The sequence below is a fragment of the Gymnoscopelus braueri genome (assembly GCF_963280865.1).
Source record: "Gymnoscopelus braueri genome assembly, chromosome: 9".
In the NCBI taxonomy this organism is placed as follows: Eukaryota; Metazoa; Chordata; class Actinopteri; order Myctophiformes; family Myctophidae; genus Gymnoscopelus; species Gymnoscopelus braueri.
The window spans coordinates 49,787,172-49,811,853 of record NC_137610.1 but is presented as its reverse complement, the minus strand read 5'-3'; the positions used below and the strand labels follow the sequence as shown (position 1 = coordinate 49,811,853).

The 24,682-nt window shown below is 41.7% G+C and overlaps 2 protein-coding genes across 2 annotated transcripts; both read left to right on the top strand.

Annotated features, from left to right (window-relative positions):
• Positions 1-6,766: 6,766 nt before the first annotated feature.
• LOC308092504 (ferritin, heavy subunit) lies at positions 6,767-11,822 on the top strand. Its single transcript, XM_080438430.1, has 3 exons — positions 6,767-7,156; positions 8,106-8,252; positions 10,730-11,822. The coding sequence occupies exons 1-3, from the start codon at positions 6,968-6,970 to the stop codon at positions 11,021-11,023; spliced, it is 630 nt and encodes a 209-aa protein (XP_080294556.1). The 5' UTR covers positions 6,767-6,967; the 3' UTR covers positions 11,024-11,822.
• Positions 11,823-14,976: 3,154 nt separating this feature from the next.
• LOC308091451 (myoblast determination protein 1 homolog 2-like) lies at positions 14,977-18,802 on the top strand. Its single transcript, XM_080437077.1, has 3 exons — positions 14,977-15,825; positions 16,315-16,393; positions 16,932-18,802. Exons 1-3 carry the CDS (start codon positions 15,226-15,228, stop codon positions 17,210-17,212), a joined length of 960 nt encoding a protein of 319 aa, XP_080293203.1. The 5' UTR covers positions 14,977-15,225; the 3' UTR covers positions 17,213-18,802.
• The last annotated feature ends 5,880 nt before the right edge of the window (positions 18,803-24,682 follow it).

Genomic DNA, 24,682 nt, shown 5'->3' with positions numbered 1-24,682 from the left:
TGTATCTTGTATGAGTTCTCTCTATTCATTCTATGCATATGAGTTCATGTCGTTCTCAACATGTGGTTCGGGTCGCCCAAGGGGGTCCCCACGCGATTTTGGGGGGTCCCCAAATGAGGCGCAGTTTACGGAGCTAGTTCAGGCCAGGCAACTCAAGGGATTGGGCTAACCGATCAGGTGACTAAGTCACATGCACTCTTCTCCTGGTCGGTGGGTTATAAGTAATGCTCTGCCTACCTGTTCAGTCTGGTTGCGCTCTTCTGCTGCTCTGACGTGCGACGCTGCTGCTGCTCTGCTGCCGAGATCCTGCCGGATCTGCTGCCCTTGCTTGCCTACGTATGCTGCTGACCATGAATAGTCTCATCCCACCGCCTCCCCGGCATCCACCTGTAGGTTCTGTTTCTAGATCCCCGTGGGGGTCTTTATTCATTCCCTGTAAATGCTATTTGGCATGTAACATTTATTAAAATGTTATTCTTACAGGGAGTGAATGGATTCAGAGGCCTGACGCCAAACTATGCTTCCTTATGCTTTCTATATCCATGCTCAAGCTTGCTCAATAAATATATATTCTAATCCAATCCAAGAGTTGTCTGACTGAAATGACAGTAACTTTTTTTTTTCTTATTATAATTTTTATCCCACAATTTTGTAACCCTTTTTTCACCCAGTGCCAATGGCCTAAGATTGTAATCCTGGGCGCTACTCTCCCAGCTACTCTCCCAGCCTGTGACGGTACCTACCCTAGGAGAACATGCAAACTCCACACAGAAAGGCCCTTTCGCCAAGCCCACCTAGGGTATGGGCACTGATGACACAGAGGAGAGGACAAACCCAGGACCTTCCAGCTGTGAGGCGACAGCGCTACCGACTGCGCCACCGTGCCCCCTTGTAAGGACATAAGGACTTTTAAGGCCTTTTTAATACCTAAAGATAAAAGAAAAAGAAAAGAAAAGAAAAAAGACCATTACTGCAACAAAAGTAATCAATACACTATACTATAAAAACTGGTCAAACATTGGCCACATTGTCAAATAATATGAGAAAGAGGCAAGAATTTTGACAACAGCCGATCTACAAGCGCACAACGCCTCACGTTGCAGGGCATTGTGAGCTTGTAGATCGGCTATTTTCACAATATTTATCTGTGAAACCGAGTCAAACTAAATGTAATGCCTCACCTCTTACAATTCCAAGTGCTTGTCAGGGATGGGGGTCCCCAGTTCAAATACGATTATTTTGGAGGGTCCCCCAAAATGGCTCAGAGTACCATCATGCATCCTATTGGCAATGTCACAGGGTTCAATAGACCATATTCACACGGCGGCCTTATTGGAATTTAACATTGAAAGTGCCGCCACCCGGGGTGGCTACTTTCATTGAATTCATAGAAACATGGCCGCCGTGTGAATATGGTCTATTCTGTCTCCAGGCCTATACGCCACATGTCATCCTCTTGTCATCCATTTCAAGTATCTTTCTAGTTTGCTGACAAATAATGTCCAAAAATCCTCAGAGTAAATTATAAATGGTACATTTATATAGCACACTTTTATCCACCTTTTCTGTATCTGTCCTGTGTTTCTAACTATGGTACCTCCATGGGATGAATAAAGGTCTGTCTGTCTATCCAAAGTGCTTTACATTCACACACACCGTTGGCAGAGGAAACCACGCAAGTTCAACTTCCGAATTTTCCCCCAAAATAGGAATGCCATGGTTAATGGGGTTAGCTTTTTTTTAATTAATGTTTTTATTAAATTGTTAAATTGAATCATCAAACATGAATATGAAACACATCAGACAATTACAATCTACATTTACTAAAATAAATGCATCTAAATTCAGGCTGACCAGAAGCAGGGATAAAACATATCCCCAATCCCCAATAAATTAGCCAATAAAAAGCAGATGCATGGATACATTTTTGATTCCGGACTTTTACTTGTAACAGTGTTTCTACATTGCAGTATTGATACTTTTACTTTTACTTACTTTACTTTTTCCACCACTGAAGATGATGACACGATGAAGACCCCCATGCCTCCCATTGGATCCAGTCTTTATACACAGATCCACACTAATCCTCGGACCCCTACCAATGCATGCAGACCGTTGACACTAACGACAGACTCATGTTACATGGCAGTTTGGAAGATATGTCATATTAATTTGGATAATTTGTACATTTACTAAAATAAATGCATCTAAATTCAGGCTGACCAGAAGCAGGGATAAAACATATCCCCAATCCCCAATAAATTAGCCAATAAAAAGCAGATGCATGGATCCCTCAAAGATAGCCCCCCCCCCCCCGCCCCCCAGCAAATCGAACCCTGCCAGTGACCAGGCAGTCCAGCATCGGGGCTGTTTGGATAACTTAATGAGGAGGGATTGAAGAGCCACTAAGCCTTCCCCATCGCTATCAATCCTGCAGGTCCCATGGGTCCCGTACAAGATCCTCCTGGACCGTCTCCAGTACCAGAGACATGGACAAGGGGGGGGGTTAGAGTCAGACAATACAAACACTACCTAGAACTAGCTCCTGGATGAGGATGGGGGCACAGCCATAAATCTAGGGGCTTTACGGGGTAATCCCTGTGCTGCCCCAACAGACAAGGACCCCTCATGTCCACTACACTCCTGCCTGTAGCCCCCAGGGTTACGAACACTGGGGGTGGGGTGGCGGGCTGAGGGGGGTGGTTGTCTGAACTGTAATCAGTGGTGGAAAAAGTACTCAAATTTTTTACTTAAGTAAAAGTACTGCAATATAGAAATACTGTGTGACTAGTAAAAGTCCGGGATTCTAAATGAACTTGAGTAAAAGTACAAAAGTATTGGCATCAAAATATACCAAAAGTAAAAGTACTCATTATGCAGAATGTCCCATTTCAAGTTTTCAAAAGGTATAAATATCTTTTGAAAATAGCAGATCTACAAGCTCACAATGCGTCGCATCGCGGCGCATTGTGAGCTTGTACATCAGCTATTTTCAAAATGCTAAAAATATATATAGGGCTGAAGTGGATAACATATGTTTTGTAATAATAACCATATTTTCAAAGTAACTAGTGACAAGGAAGGACAATATTTGCCTCTGAGATGTAGTGGAGTAGAAGTAAAAAATATTGGAAATTGGAAATACTCAAGTAAAATACAAATACCTCAAAATTGTACTTAGGTACAGTACTTGAGTAAATGTAGCCTACTTAGTTACTTTCCACCACTGTAATGTGTGTGTGTGTGTGTGTGTGTGTGTGTGTGTGTGTGTGTGTGTGTGTGTGTGTGTGTGTGTGTGTGTGTGTGTGTGTGTGTGTGTGTGTGTGTGTGTGTGTGTGTGTGTGTAAAGTAATCTTCGTTCCAGGGCAACCCCCTAGTACAATGGTGCTCTTGTAGGTTTGATGGGTCATTAGGGGGCGGGGGGGGGGCGCCCGTGGTCTTTACAGCAGGCAGCAGGTGTGAGCAATGGCACCTTAACCTGTCAGTCAAAGCCAAACACCCGCCCATGCAGGCATTATTAAGTATTTTGTATAAGCGTGCAGGCACGCATGTTTGTGATGCTACTGGACTGGTGGTGAAAGGGGTTCCATTTCCTGGGGGGGGGGGGGGCATCCATACCTCTGCTTTTGATATCCCCACCCCCCTCTGTTCATTCTTTTTATTTCTTTTTTTTTTAAATCAGAGGTGGGGATAGGTTTTACGATACCTGCTTCTGGTCTAAAATAATTAAATAGATGCATTTCCGTTTGGGACATGTAGACTGTCTGATATGTTTGATATTGATATTATTGTTTGATAATATCACAATTTAAAAATGTAATTAAATATTTATGCAAACCACATAAACCCTGGTGTCCCTGATTTGTGAATTTTTTTTATTAAAAAAGAAAAAGTGTCTTTTTTCTTAATTTTTTTTTTTACAAGTCAAGCCCATGCATGGCGGCGGTCATTCTCAATATTTCCTTGCTGGCTCCCTGAGAAATGACTCGGAAGGCGGAAGTGGATCGTCCCCTCTCGTTTAAAAGACAAACAAACAAACAAAAGACTGATAAAGTCAGTGAATAGCATTAAAGGAGTGAAAACAAATAGTTTTTCCACTCCACCGGTCACTAACTACATCCATTAGGTAGAGTACAGAGAGGGGGGGGTGTTGATCTGTTAAAGTCTGACACCCCGCTTTGCATAAGCAGCTGGACACCAGCGACACAAGTGTCCAACTAGTGGCTTTGAGTGTCTGTCGACAGCTGGGCCGACCAAGACACCAAGACACAGTGCAGACCAGCAGACACTGAGGATGGATGGATGGATTGGGGGGGTAGGGGTATACCTTATTGAGGGGGGGGGTACCTTGGAAGGAGATCCTGTGGAGCTTTGAGGGGTTTGTAACAATAGTTGTGCTATAGTCTGCAACGCATGGATTAACCACTTCATCCCCATTTTAAAAGCATAGCTAAAATAGCCACTCTCGCAAGCTTGTAGATGTGCTATTTTTGCCATGTTCGAAATTTTTTTTTTAATTGTTTGAAATAGTTTTAGAAGTTTTGGGGGGGTGGGGTGATTTTTTTTTTTTTTAATGTAGCAAGAAAGTTGTTAATAAATAATGCAGAACACACACACACACACACACTGGACTCGTGTTTGCGTTTTCTTTCAGTACAGCAGCATCAGTCTCCGTCTCTCTGACTGACTGAACATTATATTTGGTGGAACCTCTCTCTCTCTGCTCAGGCTTCCAGGGAAGAAGCGTGGTGGTGGACATGACATCATTTGTTACACTTAAGTCCAGCCGGGGTGATTGTGTAGGTGTCTGCGGGTCACAGGGGGTCATGTCAAGGGTGCAGGTCCCCGTTGACCCCTGGCCGGCCCTGCAGGGCTGAGGGGGCTGAATGAAGGGGGCTGAGAGAGAGGAGAGGCCCTATACTGGCCGAGCATGGAGCGGACCCCCGAGGTGCGCCCAGCCCCACGCGTCACTCATCTGCACCCGAGGGGTTGGTGGCGGCAGTGGTGTAAAGTACATTTACTCAAGTACTGTACTTAAGTACAATTTTGAGGTACTTTTACTTTACTGGAGTGTTTCCAAATTGCAGTACTTTTACTTCTACTCCACTACATCTTGGATCCAAATATTGTGCTTTTACTCCACTATATTTATTTGAAAACTTTAGTTACTAGATTTGTAGATTTTGATTATTATTACAAAACATAGTTACCCTTATTTAAACTTTGGCTATTTTCAAAATAATGTTATACATTTTATACATTTGAAAACTTGTGAAACGGGACATTCTGCATAATGAGTACTTTTTTACTTTTTTACTTTAAGTACATTTTGATACCAATACTTTTGTACTTTTACTCAAGTCAATTTTGATTTCCCGACTTTGACTTGTAACAGAGTATTTCTACATTGCAGTATTGATACCTTTACTTAAGTAAAAAATGTGATTACTTTTTCCACCACTGGTTGCTGGTGGTGGCACGGGCCACTGGTGGGGAAACATGAGAGGAACCCTCAGGAGAATAGGAGAAGGACATGGAGGGGGGGTAACATTACATCTATTTAGCATGGACATGTGAATGCAGCCTACATGAAACACATTTACATACATGTATCATGTAAAATAGTTAAGTAGCTATGTGGTTTGTATGCTGACACTCTCTGGCTAGTGTCCAGGGTATGAGGATGAGAAGACACGCCTGTTAATGTCATAGGTCTTCAGTGTAACGTGTTCCTATGGGCTGGCAGGCAGCCAACATGAATCTTAAATTAATACAAAATAAACAATGATTATGATGATGATGATGATTATTATTTGCCCCTTATGAGGAAGTGTTACCAACCTATTATATCATAATTATTATTATTTTTATTATTATTATTATTATTATTATTATTATTATTAATGAGGCTAAAACTATCTACAACATTCAGACAGCTTGAATTAGCTATTATCATATTGTCATATTTGTGAAATCAGTTAACTCAACTCAACTTAGGGTGCGTTCGGATATTGCACACCGGAGCGCACTCGCCTATTAGTTTGTATTGGCCAGTGCGCTCAGTGCTGTATTTCCGAACGCACCCATAACTAACTGTAGACACGCGTCTGAACCGTGAACTGAAGGCTTTCTGTTGACGGAGCCATGGATCACAAGACGGTGGTCTGTCACGACCGTCACGGATGAACTTCAACCTGGTGTTTGCACTTTCTCCATTTACGGCCCGTACATCTACATAAACGTTCAAATGTCAAATATAAAGTACTGACCTCATGGCCACGGATGTTAAAATTATGTACGGGTGCTTAGAAATGCCCGTATCTTCCGTATTGTTTAATATAGAGCATTTTAATCCGATTAGTGGTCATTTCCTCATAGAGCTATACTGTATCAGAGTGCAATACACCTCCCAACCGATAGGGTGACGTAGTTTAAAGCATACGGAGAAAATACGGAGGAAATGGCCACCGATCAGATTAAAATGCTTTTAATTTAACAATACGGAAGATGCAGGTCCTTCTGAGAAGCCGTACACAATTGTAACATCCGTGGCCATGAGGTAAGCACTTTATATTACAAATCTGAACGTTTATGTAGATGTGCGGGCCGTAAATGGTGAAAGTGCAAACACCAGGTTGAAGTTCATCCAGGACTGTCATGATATGACAGTCATGTATCAGGGCTACCACGGATCATGACGCACACCGGATGAACTTGGGAAGCTGAACCGGCTCAACGGGAAACATGTTGTTCCGCGTCATGTAATCCCTGCTGGGACTGACCGTCCTATTTCTGACCACACAGCTCTCTGGCAAAAGCAAAAGATTGTAACCGACGCTCACATTGTTCATTTTTACCATTCAATCCTCAAAGCTCTGTATTACTTTTTTACAGTTCAGAATCAGACACCTGTTGGTTGAAAGGCTGCAATAAGCTGTAGGTTAACGACTGGCTGCGCAACAACAGAATGGCTGAAGAAGCTGAACCAAGTGGCAAGAGATTTAAAAGCAACGTACCACCGATGTGTAAATCTAAATGTCACGGAGCGGCGGTTCTGGGCAGCAGAGTCAAACAGAACCTCCCCGCTGTGGTGGAAGAGACGCTGTGCGCCCTGACCACGTTGTTCATGGAGGAGGAGTACAGACTGGAGGACATGGTGAGATCTACTATGGGGGGGGGGGGGGGGGGTTACAGACTGGAGGAGATGGTAAGATCTACTATGGGGGGGGGTTACAGACTGGAGGAGATGGTAAGATCTACTGTGAGGGGGGTACAGACTGGAGGAGATGGTAAGATCTACTATGGGGGGGGGGTTACAGACTGGAGGAGATGGTAAGATCTACTGTGAGGGGAGTACAGACTGGAGGAGATGGTAAGATGAAGATCTATATGGGGGGCGTGCAGACTGGAGGCTCTGGTAAGATCTATGAGGGGGGGGTACAGACTTGAGGAGATGGTAAGATCTATGAGGGGGGGATACAGACTGGAGGAGATGGTAGGATCTATATGGGGGGCGGGGCTTGCAGACTGGAGGCTCTGGTAAGATCTCTATGAGGGGGCGGGGCGTGCAGACTGGAGGCTCTGGTAAGATCTCTATGAGGGGGCGGGGCGTGCAGACTGGAGGCTCTGGTAAGATCTCTATGAGGGGGCGGGGCGTGCAGACTGGAGGAGATGGTAAGATCTCTGAGTGTGAGGAGGGGGGGTACAGACATTTCTGACTAATAAAGTATTCAATCAATTAATCAATCAATCAATCAATCAATCAATCAAATGATGTTGTGTGTGTCTCTTCTGAAACATGTGAATAAAACCTCAACATTTGTACGGATTCATTTGTTTTAATCATTAAACAATGTTACCACCATGCACGTTTGTTTGACCCAGTAGCATATATCTTGTTTTTAATCGATCGGTCGATTGATAAACAAAACACATCAACCTAGCCTGCTAGAAATAAAACCATGCATTAATATGCATATGGTTCAGCATCAGCATGAGAGAGAAACGGTCAAACTTGAATTTTGTGACATTTCTGATGGGGGGAGGGGCTCTAAATGTAAGTCAATAGCCAAATGTTTGCTTATGTTTTCATATGTTTACTACAGGCAAGTACATTTGAGCAGGACGACATAGCGTTGCCAAGAGTTGCTGCATTCTTCCGTCAGCAGTCTGTGGAAGAGCAGACTCAGGCTGCTGCCATGCTGGACTACCTGGCAGAGCGGGGAGGACAGTACTGCAACAAAGACATACCGGTACTTCTGCCCAATACACTTCAGCAACTGCCCACTCTTCTCCCCCCGAAGTGCCCACTCTTCCTGGTACCCACTCTTCTCCCCCCAAAATGCCCACTCTTCCTGGTACCCACTCTTCTCCCCCCCAAAGTGCCCACTCTTCCAAGGTGCCCAGTTTTCCCTAGTGCCCAGAATGTTTTGGTGTCTTCCTTTCCTGTTACCCGTCTGAATCCTATACTCAAAATTTAGGCTGCGTTGTATGATGATGTAAAAATCTGGTTGTATGAAGCACAACAAGTCACTATAGTGCCAGACCCATAAATCCATACATTGGCAGATGTGGTCTGATTTTAACTACTTGCAACCTGGTCGTCCCGATTTTGGGCATGTCATTATAGGGGACTTTTTCAAAGGTTTTTGAGAATTTTCCCAAAATAGCAGAACTACAAGCTCTCAGCTGCACATCTTGCTTTGAGTTTTATAAATCGATTAGAAGTGTGGATCGATTAGAGTGTAGGATTCTCCAAAATCGGTATAAGACCCAAAAATCTTGCGTCAGTCGAGGTTCTGCGAAGTCACCACACATGCATCGCCCATGCCAGTGTGGAAAGTCCCCATTCCAACGTTGGCATGAGATAAACGTTGGCACTTGAGAGTCTGCTCTAAATATTTCAGCTGGCACCATCATCCCAAAGCCAAAATATACTGTACTTCCTGTATTTAAATACGCTGCATAACTCTCTCAAAATACACGCGTGAAACGCATGGCGTCTGCATTATGATCTGGGCCAACGTGATCTACTGGTATATCCGTAATATATAGGGCTTAGGCTATGTATACACACCACAACATATACAGTAAGTGCAATACTGTATGTCGTCTCTGTCGGGTGGAAACCTCATGTCCAAAACTGTTTCTTTTCAGGATTCAAATTAAAAAGTAGCAAAATTAGATCGGCAAGCTCCAAACGCGTCGCTTCGCGCCGCATTACAAGCTTGTAGATCTGCTACTTTTGATACTTATGAGTGACGCTGTAGTATGATCAAGTAGGACATTAATTTACAAAAAAACACAAAAAGTTAGAATATGGAGATAAGAGGTTTCTGCCCGACAACAACGATGTTACCCGTTGCTCTCCTGTAAGTCACACACACACACACACATGTGAGATAGGGATGCTAGTTGTTTAAATCCTATTAGACCAGTTAAATGAACACAATGTTGCTTCTCGGTCAGTACAGTGAATGGAATAATAAAGTATTGTAAAGTCACACAGTGTAGCGATAGTTAGTAGGAGCATACACTGTGTAGACATAGCACAGGGCATTGCAGTGCAGAAAGGCAGTACTCAACGGGTGGGGGGTTGGTGTTGGGGTTGGGCTTAAAAATGAGATGGTGTTTGAGATACAAGCTGGCTGGTGAGAGGGGTAGAGGGCTGTACCCCCCGGGGTTTTACCCTTGGCCCGGTTCTAATGCGCCTGCCAGGGGTGTACATTTCCCCTGAGTTCCGGAAAATCGGCGAGATTAATGTGAAGGCAGAGGGACGTGTATTAATTGTGTTTCCAGATGTACGTGTGTGTGTGTGTGTGTGGGGGGGGGGGGGTGGGGGGGAGGGAGAAGGGTGGTGTTGCCACTCGGATGCGTGTCCTCTTTCTGTCTCCTCAGGTTTTATGACTCATGCAAAATCGGTCCTGAGTGAGACCACTAAGGCTCCATCATCGGCGATTTGGGACACCTTGTTATCCCGAATGATCTTATAGTGGGGGGCGAACGCGGCGTCCATCTTGTGACAACATCGCCACTTTCTGTGTGTTTTTAGGGGAGTCCATGTTTCTGTGTGTGTGTGTGTGTGTGTGTGTGTGTGTGTGTGTGTGTGTGTGTGTGTGTGTGTGTGTGTGTGTGTGTGTGTGTGTGTGTGTGTGTGTGTGTGTGTGTGTGTGTGTGTGTGTGTGTGTGTGTGTGTGTGTGTGTGTGTGTGTGTGCGACTGAGCGTGTGCGTGTGTGTGGGGTTTGGTCACTATGTGTGCATGGCTGCTGTATGTGCCTTTCTTAACCACATGAACCCCTGCACCCCTATCCTGGGCATGTCATAATAGACAATCAATCTGTGTTAATAGCCCGAACTTTTGGTGAAAATAGCAGATCTACAAGCTCACAACGCAGTCGCAAAGAGTTGTGACGTCTTGAGACCTTGTACATTTTAAGTGGTTAATGCCTTTACACACAGCGGCCATGACAAATATACATAAATGCAAAACAGTCACCGGTGAATGTTTAGCATCATAACTATGACTCATTCATACAGGGTTGATGCCTTTGTGCATTATATATAAACTTCCTGTGTGACTGTTGCTCATGACACAACAATAATTAATTTCACGAGTATTTGCCTGTCTCTGTCTGTCTGTCTGTCTGTCTGTCTGTCTGTCTGTCTGTCTGTCTGTCTGTCTGTCTGTCTGTCTGTCTGTCTGTCTGTCTGTCTGTCTGTCTGTCACAGAGGCCAGGCAGTGAGACGGTGTGCGCGGTGCTGCCGGCTCTGGAGCTGACCCTGGCCCAGTGGAAGGAGGAGATGGCCGTCCTGGAGGCGGTGAGCCGGCTGGCCCGCGACCACGGCGACCCGCACACGGCCAGCGTGGTCAAGAACCGCTTCTTGGCGCCGCTGGTCTCCCGCGTCAAGCTGGCGGGCGACCTCGTCACCAACGCCCGCAGGGTGGGCTGTGCCAGCGACCGCTCGGGGGGCTTTGGGGAGTACCTCGTCAATGAACTTCAGGAAGAGCTTACCAGTGTATGAGACTATAATAATAATAATTTAGTCCCCGCTCCTTGGGGTGTTTTTTTGTCACTGTATATTTGCACATGCGTGAAATTTGTCTATCTGGCCATCCTATATATAATCTCTCAAGAACAGATTCAGAGCTGCGCTACTGAATCTGTCGGGAGCCCCGTTCAGAACTTGTGAGCGTTGGCCTACAAGTGGGCGTGCCTTCAGATCAGGAAGCAGGCTGCGCTTTACCCAATCAAATGTAGTGGGCGGGATTTATATCTGTGCGTTCGCTTCCCACTGGAAACAAACCCAAACTCATTTAACAATAGCGTCCTCGGAGCCGACAAAACCACGGAAAGTTGGTGACATTTTAACTTGTTCTTTCATCATAGAAACAAGTGGGCTTATGACCAAAACGATCCATGTTCTTTTGGAGAAATGGTGTTAGTGTTCCGTGGAGAAATATTGTTAGTGGGAATGAAAACATAGGCGCACCACCGGAAGTGGAGGGCTGAGGGCAGACCAAAACGCCGGTTTCCAGTCATCGTCGGTCTATTTAATCACCCCCCCCCCCAGAGTCAAATGCAAAGGTGAAAAACGCTGGGGGTGCTGTTTTTCCTTTTTATTTGACGATGGGTTCCCAGATTGTCCTATGTATATAACTACTAGGAGCAGTGAGCAGCCATTCTACAGCACTCAGGGAGCAATAAGGGGTTAACACATCCACCGCCAGAGGTTAATCTCATAATGTACTCACCAGTGCCAAGGTGTTTTTGTTGTTTTTTTGTTTTTTTCATGTCGCCATAGATCTTGTTAAAATCCTTAAGATTGAGCCGTGAACGGTCTGTTTACATCCGCGAGATCTCCCTGTATCTCCCAGTGAAGATCGCGTGTCAAACGGGGCATCCATGTTTGAGTTAGAGCGGATTACGTTAAACAGTGAAATGCGAGGAGAAAAAACTACAGGAAGAGAATTGAGTTTCAGTTTCGTCTGTAGAATGGGAGCGGGCGTGATCGTCGAAACCGGATCCCAAATAATTCTATTTCCTGTCATCAAACCGGAAACGGAAGTGGATCAAAAAAAATCCGAAAGTGCACCCGGACCGCGCATGCGCGAAAAGACCGCAGCCCGTAGGACTACGGGCTCGGCGCTTAACCGTTGGATTTAACGGCCCGTAGAACTACGGGCCCGGCGGTAAAGGTGTTAAGAGTCTTGCTCAGTGACACACATCGACACATTACTGGCCTGGAATCGACCCTCCAACAACCGGGGCCTCTGGCTGCCCCGGCTAAGATATTTTTATTTTATCAAAGTTGTTCTTCAGCTGCAACTGTGTCAGAAGAACACTTGGAACCCACTTCTGAGTCACGACCCACTGATTGAATAGCACTAATGTAGCATCAGCAAGGTTGACTGAAATCTTCTATTTTTGAATAGCCAACATATAAATGGATAAAGTGATTAAAATGATTGTGGTGCTATATTAACTACTTTTGCTGGGGACCCCCTGGAACCCCCCCAAGGATCTCTGGGGGTCCCCGGACCCCACTTTGAGAACCAATGCAATAATGTAGTTCTGTGAGTAGATCACTTGCATATTTTGAAGTGTTAAAAGACAATGGTGATCCATAGAGATTTAGAATGATATTACCATCAAGCGATTAAAATCTCATTCATTACATTTACTTGTCTCTGATAGATGACAGGAAAAAAAATTCTGCATTGGTGATGAAAAATGTGCCAATAGACTGAGGAGGAATGTCTTCAATGTTGCTGTCCATTTTGGACAAGGTGATACATTTGGAATACTTTGATCGCTTTAAGAGATTGAATGTCGTGGTTGTTGCTAGTTAGTTGTGATTTAGATTCACACCAGGCCTTTTACGGTTTGTGTTTGTACAAGGCATCTGTGACGTGGTTACGGTAGCATTTGGACCTCACACACAAACAGCACCTGTATCTCCCACAGAGTTTTACAGTACATACAAGTTTTTTAAAAAGTGGAAATATATAGAACAAATCCATTTTCTCCTTGCAGTTCTTGCAGTTTGATATGTTTGGAAGTTTGTCTTGAGTTTTGGCTGTATATGGCATAATTAATAGGTACATTATAAAGGTCTTTGTGTTGGGGTTTCTTTCAAATCAAAGCACCGTGCACCTTTGAAACAGCGTATACCAAAGTATAATTGCACTAAGGTCCTTCGAAAGGGCAAAGATTAGCTCTATGATGATGCATCTCATATTCTTACGACATTATCCTCATAAAATCGGTGTTGTTTCTGGTATGATATTATAAGGATCAGTTACATGCAGTAAAGTCCTCTGTGTTAATTTAACTTGGACCCTTACTACGGGTTCATTTGCATCTATCTTTACACATTTTACTGTGCACATTTATATTTTATGGCAGACTGTCATCTGTCTGTCATATAATATCTGTCTTTTGATAACCTACAAATATATTTTACTGCCACTCTACTTAGATCAGTGCTTCTCAGTTGGTGTCTCTCTCTTGGACTCACATGTTGTGTTGACTATAAAGCCATGATCAGTGATCATCCCTGTGACATACTAGCGTCATGTCCACGGGGTGGACTTGTACATCAAGGCTACAGTAACAGGAGATAGGCTCCTGCCCTATGGGCCACACATGGTACTTACTTATAAAGCTATCTAATCTATTTGATAATACGGTATATTCTGTTTTCAAATGTGTTATGTTCTTACCGTCTTTGGCCCAGGCAGAACATCATGCTGCGACACTTTGGTGTCTCAACCTACTGATTGAAAAACACACTCCATCTATTTATCATAACCTTATTTATTTATCATAAACGTACTTGTCATTTATCTTATTACAACATAAACCTTTTTCAAAATGTCCTCCTCTTGAAATATGTTTTTGTTTTTGTTTTTATTGCTTGATGTGATGGGCTTTTTGTTTTTCCAAAATAATGGTAAATGGATTTGCTTTCTTTGTGTTTTAAATCAAGTAATATATTTGAATGTGTTACCATTCATTTTCCCTTTTGTTTTGTATCGTGACATGTTGTGTGTCTACTTATGAATTAAAGTTTTGATCATTATTGCACCAAGTCTTCTGCTTTCTTTACTTTGGACCACTTTTTGAAAACAAACTTTTTATCATTAGATATATATTTTTTTATCTGATCATTTAATTACTTTATGTAGCCTTAAGGTGAAGTTGACTAGATTCTGTTCCACAAAACTGCACCAAGCTTCTAGGTCCTAAAGATCAACTCACTACCGCCATCTAGCGACATCAGAACTTCAAGACTACTACAAACAACAGCTGTCTAGAGCTGAAGATTAGATAAAACAGACAAAAGTGTAAGTGTTTCAAAGTAAGCGAAAATAAATGATGTAAGATCTGTGCACAAATAATAATCCAAAACCATCATTGTTTAATTCCTGTATTTTCAGCTGCAGGCCCCTGTTTTCACACTGTAGATGGACAACAGGCCCACACCTACCAGCAGGCTTCTGTCATACAGCTGCTATTGTTAAAAAACAAACAAGAAAACAAACAAACACTCCTACCTTAACAATTATTTCAAGACAAACTAACCTCGTCTAGACCTATATCTTCCCACGCCACACAAGCTATGATTGAATTTGTAGAATATACCATTTATTTCTCCTTTTAGAGGCTATAATTCTAATGCAGTAGATATGTGCATAGTGAATCATGACTCACAACATTGTTCTATTTATGTTGTGTTGTTCTAATTCGAGGCAGCCCTCTCTCTTTACATTATATTATTGCCCACAGACAGTTACAGGGTAATTGTACACTAATTACCGTGAAGTTGTAAAAGCCCCTCCCTGTGCGCCCACCACGCAGCCCATTGGCCAGAGCTAAGAGCTGTCAGAACCCAGGGCAACGCCCCCTGCTTCTCAGCCCATTCATATAAGCCATGGCTGGGTCTCATCAGCAGCAACAGGTACCTATAGTGACAGGGGTGCAGCAGCAGCACTAAAAAACAACTACATTCCTCTTACTAACAAACTACCCATCATTATTGTAGTTTGTGTGAGTAGTTTTAGCTGCCCAAAGGATCTTAATATAATATATTTTTTAGCCCCCAAAGCTTTCTTTCTTTTTTTCCTGGGAAAAGTTGTTTCCATTTGACAACTTATTAGGCTACTTTGTTGCAAAAAAAAAAGTTGCAAGTGGGGGATTTTTTTTGTTTTAATCAGTGAAAACATGGAGTTGTCGGATATTTCCTTCCCCATCACCTCGGCCGATGACCTCTACGATGACCCGTGCTTCAACACCAGCGACATGCACTTCTTCGAGGACCTGGACCCCAGGCTGGTGCATGTGGGCCTCCTGAAGGCTGGGGGCGGCGGCGGGGGTGGCGGTGGCGGTGACACCGGTGACATCCACACCCACAGCAGCCACCACCACGGTGGTCACCACCACCACCACCACACCGAGGACGAGCACGTCCGCGCGCCCAGCGGCCACCACCAGGCCGGCCGGTGCCTGCTGTGGGCCTGCAAGGCGTGCAAGCGCAAGACCACCAACGCCGACCGCAGGAAGGCGGCCACCATGCGGGAGAGGCGCCGCCTGAGCAAGGTCAACGACGCGTTCGAGACCCTGAAGCGGTGCACCAGCACCAACCCCAACCAGAGGCTGCCCAAGGTGGAGATCCTGCGGAACGCCATCAGCTACATCGAGTCCCTGCAGAGCCTGCTGCGCGGGGGGCAGGGCGGGGACGACAGCTACATCTACCCGGTGCTGGAGCACTACAGCGGGGACTCGGACGCGTCCAGCCCCCGGTCCAACTGCTCGGATGGAATGGTGAGTTGTTGTTGCTATTATGAACTTGCTCTTTATTATAGGGGCTACAATTTATTAAGGCATGCGTTCATTCATTGTTTTTTTTTTATAAACAATTTATTCAGCAATTTATTCAGTTCATTCATTTTATGAATATGAATGTATTAAGCATTTGTTCATTCATTTTTGCAATGTATTAAGCATTTGTTCATTCATTTTTTATAATTTATTAAGCATTTGTTCATTCATTTTTTATAATTTATTAAGCATCTGTTCATTCATTTTTACTAATTGGAACCAAGTTAACCAACCCAAGTTATGCTATAGCAGCAGATGTCTAGTCGTTGTTTTTTTAATTCACATTAGGCTACTACTTGACACTCTTTACACAGACCTACTGGGTCTAATTGCATCAGGCCTATTTATCAATATGGATTCAGAATGTCGGGTTAAATGCACAAACAAAAAAAATGTATCTAAAGTTAATCATATTTCTCTCTCTCTCTCCAGATGGATTTTAATGGCCCAACATGCACGTCAGCCAGAAGAAGCAGTTATGACAGCTCATATTTCTCTGAGACGACAAATGGTAAGAAAGACTCTCACTCCATTCCTCCATTCATTTTCAGTGGTGGAAAAACAAAAAACAAAAAAAGTATCAATACCGCAAAGTAGAAATACTATACTCGGTTACAAGTAAAAGTCCGGTAATCAAAATGTACTTGAGTAAAAGTACAAAAGTATTGGCATCAACAAATATATATATATATATATATATATGTAAAACTAGGCTACTATCATGCAGAATGTCGCGTTTAACAAGCTATCATTTGTATAAAATGTATTAAAATCTTTTGAAAATAGCAGATCTACAATCTCACAACACCTTGCAAGTTTTCAAATAGTGGGGAGTAAAAATATAATATTTGCCTCTGAGATGTTGTGGAGTAGAAGTAAAAGTAGGCCTACTGAAAATTGCAAATATCCAAGTGAAGTAAAATATACCTCAAAATTGTACTTAAGTACAGTACTTGATTAATGTACTTTCCACCACTGATGGCTTCTTCAACACCATAAGATCCTTTAAAAAGGGTGCTTTTCTCTAACACTCTCTTGTGTTTTAACAGCAGGTGCCAAAAGCGACAACAAGAGCTCTGTGATCTCCAGTCTGGACTGTCTATCGAGCATCGTGGAGAGGATTTCCACGGACACGCTGCTGAAGGCCCCCCAGGAGGGGTCCGCGGGGTCCAGTGGGTCCGGTGGGTCGGAGGGGACCGGCAGTGACCCCTGCTCTCCGCAGGAAGGCTCCGTCCTGGGAGACAGCGGGCCCTCCGTGCCCTCGACGACCAACTGTCCCCAGGCGGCCGCGGCGCTCCGCGACCCGAACCTCATCTACCAAGTGCTCTGATAGCCCTGAAACATGACTGTCATATCACGACAGTCATGGATGAACTTCAACCTGGTGTTTGCACTTTCTTTATTTACGGTCGGTACATCTACATAAACGTTCAGATTTCAAATATAAAGTGCTTGCCTTATGACCACGGATGTTAGAATTATGTCCGGTTCCTCAAAGCTACCTGTATATTCCGTATTGTTCAATACAAACCATTTTAATCCGATTGGTGGCCATTGTTTCCGTATTTCCTCAAACTGCTTTCAACTACGCGACCCTATTGGTTGGGAGGTATACTGCACTCTGATACATTATTACTCTAGGAGAAAATGGCCACCAATCGGATTAAAATGCTTTTTATTGAACAATACGGAGGATACGGGTACTTCTGAGATCCCGTACATAATTTTAACATCCGTAGCCATGACATAAGCCCTTTATATAAATGTAGAAAAGGCAAACACCAGGCTGAAGTTCATCCATGACGGACCGTCGTATGATGCATGGCTAGTTCTCTGAGCTGAACTGAAAGGACACTTATTAAAAATGGACAACTATTATTTTTCTACTATTCTTCTGCAGAGGATCCAGTGATCCAGTCGATCGAAAGAAACGTTGCCCGAAACGGATCGAGGTTCACGGCATGTTTTTTTTTACTGAGAAAAGGAGGGTTAATTTTGGCCAAATGAAATCGCCACATTCCTCCAACAACTACGAGGCAGTGGGTGTAAAGTAACTAAGTACATGTACTCAAGTACTGTACTTAAGTACACTTTTGAGGTGTTTTTTTTACTTTACTGGAGTATTTCCAATTTTCAGTACTTTTACTTCTACTCCACTACATCTCAGAGGCAAATATTGTACTTTTTACTCCGCTACAATTATTTGACATCTTTAGTTACTTGTTACTTTGTAGATTTTGATTATTATTACAAAACATACAGTAACCACTTCAGCCCTATATACATTTCGGCCTTGAAAACAGCCTAGATCTGCTAAGATTTTTGATACATTTTATACATTTGAAAACTTGTGAAATGGGACATTCTGCATAATGAGTACTTTCTACTTTTGGTACTTTAAGTACATTTTGATACCAATAATACTTTTGTACTTTGCCTCAAGTCAATTTAGAATTCTGGACTTGTACTTGTAACAGAGTATTTCTGCAATGCAGTATTGATACTTTTACTTAAGTAAAACATTTGAGTACTTTTCCCACCACTGCTACGAGGCCTATAGCTACATAATTATGTCATACGAACGAAGAAGTCACGTTCTTTTTGTTTTAATTCTCCAAATAGACATGCTATGTAAACGTAGAGAAAAAAAGACCACTTTGTTTGATTTCTGTAGTGTAAAAACGAGTTATCATTACTACTATTTCATTCTCATTTTTCATATAATAAGGACCATTTATTGTTTTTGTACATGTTGTAAATAAGAGCTGATTTGTTACGACGCGCAACGATGAAAGTATTAATATTTGTATTTAATGTTTCCCTTGTCTATACTGTGTGTTTGTTGTGAGAAATGGTAAACTTTATATTTATACATCTGAAAATGAGTGAAAGTCGATGTTATTATAAAAAAATAAATGAACTTGGCTATTTATACAAATACATGCCTCATTTTGTATTATTATTATTATTATTATTATTATTATTATTATTATTATTATTATTATCATATTGTATATAAGGCTGTTTTTGTAGCAGCTGAGATTTTATAGAACCATCTAAATTGTATATATTTTTTCTATAGGCTATATATTTTGTATTCATGATGTTTTTCATGAAAGTACAGTCAATAGATTTGTTTTGAATATAATAATTGGTGAAAATTAGTGAATTTAGGGCCTTTGGGTTAATTAACGAACACGTTGACTTTACAGTAAACAACGTATTGTCAACATTTTCCAACCCCAAAATTCTATCATGAGCAACTATAATTGCATGTCATTGCATTGTTAGTTATAGCCAGCGCTTTTAATTCTTAAATCATATAGGCCTAATAACCTGCAATGTTGATACAACAATATGGCCTTGATCATATCATATTTTGAAACATTATTAATTAATTATTGCATGCTGCAATATTAGTTTTATTATTGTCTTTGCATGTGAAAATGTTATAAATTATAGGCTATATAGCCTCTGTTCGTTCTATGTTAAAAACATAACCAGGCTGTCATAATCATTTCTGAACAACGGTGATCATCACATATGGCGGAATACTGTCATATTATAGGCCTATTATTGAGGCATCATTCAAAATGCTGGACAAATAGTTATAGCATTGGTTCTCAAAGTATAAAATATCCCCCCCCCCTCCCCCCCGAGGAGGAAGGGGGGGGATATTTTATATATACCTTTATAAAAAAAACATTTTTAAGTCAAATCTTTGCTTCTGGAGGTCCTTGGCACAAAATATCTTACGATGGGGGTCCGCTGCCAAATACATATCATTTTGGGCCAATTGCGGCTCATTGACATGAAAAGCTTTGAGAACCACTGAGTTATAGGCTAATATTCTCATGGGCAGATGTCTGCGTTAGTTACAGAAGGGGAATAAAAACAGAATTAAATTGTACAATTATGTTTTATATATTATATTATCTTGTATTGTATTGTATTATATTATATTGCTGCTGTCGGGCTGAAACCTCTTATCTCCATATTTTAACTTTGTGTGTTTTTTCGTAAATGAATGCCCTAATGATCATACTACAGCGTCACACTATCTACAAATCGTGTTTTGAGCTCACAGGGCTTCACCTGCTGATGTTCAAGTTAATTAGTCACATTATACTTTAATCTTCTTACCTTGTTGCATATTGTATTTGCGCAACAAGACACTTGTTCTGTGTATAATGTCTTAAATGCTCTAAAAACATTTTAATAATAATAATAGGCCTAATAATAATATAGGGTAATATTAAATTAATAAAGTAATGCACTTTATTTTAGTGTATTTCAAAAACAAGGTTTACAAGGTGCGATAGGTAAAACAACACAACAGTGAAGTGTTATAGGTAGATAGATATAGTAAGAAAGCTAGCACCATCAATAGAATAGAATACAGCGATAAATTAAACAGTAAAACACTGTAATAAACATACAAGTTAGCGACCATGTTACAAATAATCTATAATAATAATAATAATAATAATATCAAACTTAAGAAACCCATACTGCCCGGCCAAGTCAAAGTGCAGTAATTACGGGGGGGAATCACTGAAAATGGGTATTAAAAGTAATTCAGCTGCTCAGCCAAATGAGATATCGGCATATACATTTTAGTTTGAAGATAATTTCCCCGCTTGTTGAAAAGTCCAGAGTCTGAGTGATAATCATTCTAAGGTGCAAAAGGAAAGATTATTTCAATTTTCTAAAGTAACAGCAACACATGTAGTATATGACCTTTAGGGTCATCTAGTATGAAGACAGAATCGAGGGAGTGGCGCCATCCAGTGGTCTAAATGTAAATAACAGTTCACTAGCTAGGCCCAAGACCAAATCGTTTAGCCCAGTGGTTTTCAACTTTTTCGCATCCAGGACCCCCAAATTGACACATATTAGCCCAGGGACCCCCCATTTGAAAAGATATGCCAAGGAATCAACCATTTTTTATTCCTTGGGGGTCCCAATCTACACAGCAGTATGGTATCATAATCAGTGTTCATGTAACTCTGAGAGTGTTCAAATGGAACCAAATGGACCCGTTAGGGTCCATTTGTACACTCTCAGAGTTACAGAGCCACAAGGCTCAATTTGGTTACTAACTATTAATTTGTCTGGGGACCCCCTGGAACCCCCTCAAGGACCACTGGTGGTCCCCGGACCACTGGTTGAAAACCACTGGTTTAGCCCATTTTTAGCTGGTTCTCAAACAAACTTGTACATTTAAAACGACCCCCCCCCACCCTAAGCCGGAACCCCCTCTTTGAGAACCACTGGTATGGCAATCTGGGAACCCAGCGCCAAATGAAAAGGAAAAACAGCGCCCTCTGCTGACTAGCAGAATCTGTTCTTCAGAGATTACAGGTATGGCTACTCCAGGGTGTCACATGGAGTATTTGTTTACACACCTTCACAGGACTGACGGAAACATTCCTGTCTTTAGTGCCTTATTGAGAGGTAAGATATAAGTCACCATACATACAGTGGTTAAACCTTTAACTCTATGGGTTAAACACATAAAGTGGTGTTGTGTTTAGGTGACGTCTAGACTCTAGTCTCTTTATATAATTTGTGTGGGAAACATTATAGTAGGCCTTCATCATTCATAGTACATCATTCATAGTCTTGATCCAAGGCTAGTCCGGACTCCGGACTAGCCTTGGATCAAGACTATGAATGATAGATGTATTTGATCGAGTCTGACTTTTACTTTCGTGTCTATTTCAATACATGTGTTAAGTTTTAATCCCGTTCTGTGTCGCAGTCTGTCGGAAGTTCCCTGTATTCCTCAATGGGCAGTAGTGACGGGGCGCATCAGGTGAAAGCCGGTATTACACTCAATGTAAACAGGACGTTAAGGAGGAGGAAAAATTGCGTCCGGCCGTAGACGGGATTAAAACACATATTTATTGTAAAATACGGACTAATACACTGAACAAAGATTCCGAATGTTGAGTTAACGTCCCTGGCTATCGGGTAAGCTCCTATATTTTGCATTTGTACGTGTTCGAAGAAATACGGACTTTACGGGCGGATGTCCAATGACAATTGGGGGGTAAAGACCAAGACTATCTTAGACGGTGTCAAAATCGATCAAATAACCTATGATAATCTTGATCAAGGCTATGTCTGGACATGCCAACAACAGCTCTGTAGATAAGTTATAGGTCTGTACAGGCACACGAAGGCCTAGCCCTGAAACATGACTGTCGAACATTTGAATAGGCTCATAATTCATATGCACACTTGCACAGCAGTCATATTGGAAAGAAATTGGACTTCCTTTACATGTCCTCAATAATTATACTAATGAAGGCCCTGAGGGCTTATTTGGGTTATCCTTTTAGCATTCTTGTGTATACAACTGTGCCACCATGCCTTCTATTGCAAACTGTTCAGTATTCAATCAATCAATCAATCTGTTCCATTCTGGTCAAACAAAGTCAGGGTGCTGATGTTGTGCATGTTGTCTCACTGGAAACACTCTGATACACCAGTGGGTGTCAAAAAGTGTCCTTGCCTGTAACGCAGAGTGTACAAATGGAACCATATGGACCCTTATGGGTCAATTTGTACCCTCTCAGAGTTATGGGGGTCCTTGAAATTAAAAGGTTTTAGAACCGCTGTGCTACACTAAATGGAACAGAGCCTTCATTAGTAGGCTATCATTGGTAAGACCTGTGAAGGAAGTAAGGAAGAGGCCCAATTAATTTCTGTCCAATATAGGCCTAGCTGCTGTGCATAGAGCCTATTGCGAATATATGCTTATAGGTTTATTTCTTGTCGTTCATTTTTCATGACTTGACTAGATTAAAAAATATATAATAATAGGATTGAGGCATTTATCTAATTAAATAAAAATGGTACTAAATAGCTCTAAAAGTTGTTCTTTAGCTTGTAGGAGCCTCTTTTGGTGAACATGTAGCTTGAACCTTGAACCTTTGGTGCTCCTATTATGACAGCCAGTGGTGTAAAGTAACTAAGTACATATGCTCAAGTACTGTACTTAAGTACAATTTTGAGGTACTTTTACTTTACTGGAGTATTTCCAATGTTCAATACTTTTATCTCTACTCCACCACATCTCAGAGGCAAATATTGTACTTTTACTCCGCTACAATTACTTGAAAACTTTAGTTACTAGTTACTTTGCAGATATAAACTAATATATTATAAAACATACATTAACCACTTTAGCCCTGTTTTATGTATAGGCTATTTGAAAATAGCAGATCTGCAAGCTCACAACGCGTCACATCGCGACGCGTTGTGAGCTTGTAGACCTGCTATTTTCAAACATTTTTTGTACTTTTACTTTTGGTACTTTAAGTTAATTTTGATACCAATACTTTTGTACTTTTACTCAAGTAAATTTTGAATTCCGGACTTTTACTTATAACAGAGTACTTCTACATTGCAGTATTGATACTTTTACTTAAGTAAAACATTTGAGTACTTTTCCCACCACTGCTATTATGTCAGCTTTGTTGGTGCTATTTAGAACAATTAGAAGTGCTTAAACTAAGCTGAGAAGGAACCATGTAGAGAACTTCTAGAGAACCAAGGGGCTTTAACAGGTTAATTATGTGCTAGTAGCACCTCAACCCAAAGTACCACTGATGAACAACAGGCTTTAAAGCTGCACTATGTAACTTTCCTCTTCAACCCCAGATTTGAACCCTGTTTAAACATCTATATCAGTGTGGCAGCGTCTGGGCGCCACAGTGACGGCCGTGGAGTTCCTGGGCCACGTGCATGGCGGCATGGGCATCGACATGGAGATCTCCAAGAACTTCCAGCGCATCCTCCAGAAGCAGGGCATGAAGTTCAAGCTCGGCACAAAGGTCATGGGAGCCACCAAGAGGCCCGATGGCAAGATCGATGTGGCGTGAGTACGTGTGTGTGTGTGTGTGTGTGTGTGCGTGCGTGCGTGCGTACGCGCGCTTGAGACCATATTCACATGGAATAAAGTGCTCAGTCGCCACGACTGATTTCAGTCATTTGGATTATTTTTGGTTATTATTTTAAGATTAGAGCATTTGAATTGATGGTCAAAATCGCAATATGTTCAGAAGCATCTTCCATAAAATCTTAATATTATTTCATATAAAAGCAAAGGTTAAAACCTCATTTTAATCTTTGATTTCTTCACCTGGTTGGCAGTTTGTAGAACAGCAGGAACAATATCACTGAAACGTCATAATGTTGTATTTTGTGTTAATTGTTTAGTAATCAGTGCAAGTGTGTGTGGGAGGCTCCTTTCATAATGTTTCACAAATCGCACATTAGGACTTGGTCATACAAACATTTTCAGTCATGAGATTTTATTTAGCCATTATTAATCCATCGGTTTTAAAAGGAGACAGAACTCATACAGAATACAGGATAAACAAGTGAAATTGTGATGACAAAAAGAAATGAGTAGACAAAATTGAAAGTGGAAAACTATTTCCATTTTTCCACTATCTCCACTTTTCCACTATTTCCACTTATCTCATTATTTCCAAATGTTCCACTTTTCCACTATTTCCATTATTTCCACTATTTCCACTTTTCCACTATTTCCACTATTTCCACTATTTCCACTATTTCCACTTTTCCACTTTTCCACTATCTCCACTATTTTGAAGCTTATAAATGGCTACTTTTAACCTTTTTTCTTAACCAAAACATTATAACTTACAACCACCTTTAAAAATTGCAAACAAGTGTTGAACAAAAGGACTTTAAAATTACATGGCCAGAAATATCGATCTTTATTAAGGGTTGTAATAATAATAACAGATCTACAGACAGTGGC

Coding starts and splice junctions, on each gene's coding strand:
- LOC308091451 (XM_080437077.1), top strand. CDS start 15,226: ATGGAGTTGTCGGATATTTCCTTCCCCATCACCTCGGCCGATGACCTC. Junction 15,826..16,314: donor CCAACTGCTCGGATGGAATG/GTGAGTTGTTGT, acceptor CTCTCTCTCCAG/ATGGATTTTAATGGCCCAAC. Junction 16,394..16,931: donor TTTCTCTGAGACGACAAATG/GTAAGAAAGACT, acceptor GTGTTTTAACAG/CAGGTGCCAAAAGCGACAAC.
- LOC308092504 (XM_080438430.1), top strand. CDS start 6,968: ATGGCTGAAGAAGCTGAACCAAGTGGCAAGAGATTTAAAAGCAACGTA. Junction 7,157..8,105: donor AGTACAGACTGGAGGACATG/GTGAGATCTACT, acceptor TGTTTACTACAG/GCAAGTACATTTGAGCAGGA. Junction 8,253..10,729: donor ACTGCAACAAAGACATACCG/GTACTTCTGCCC, acceptor TGTCTGTCACAG/AGGCCAGGCAGTGAGACGGT.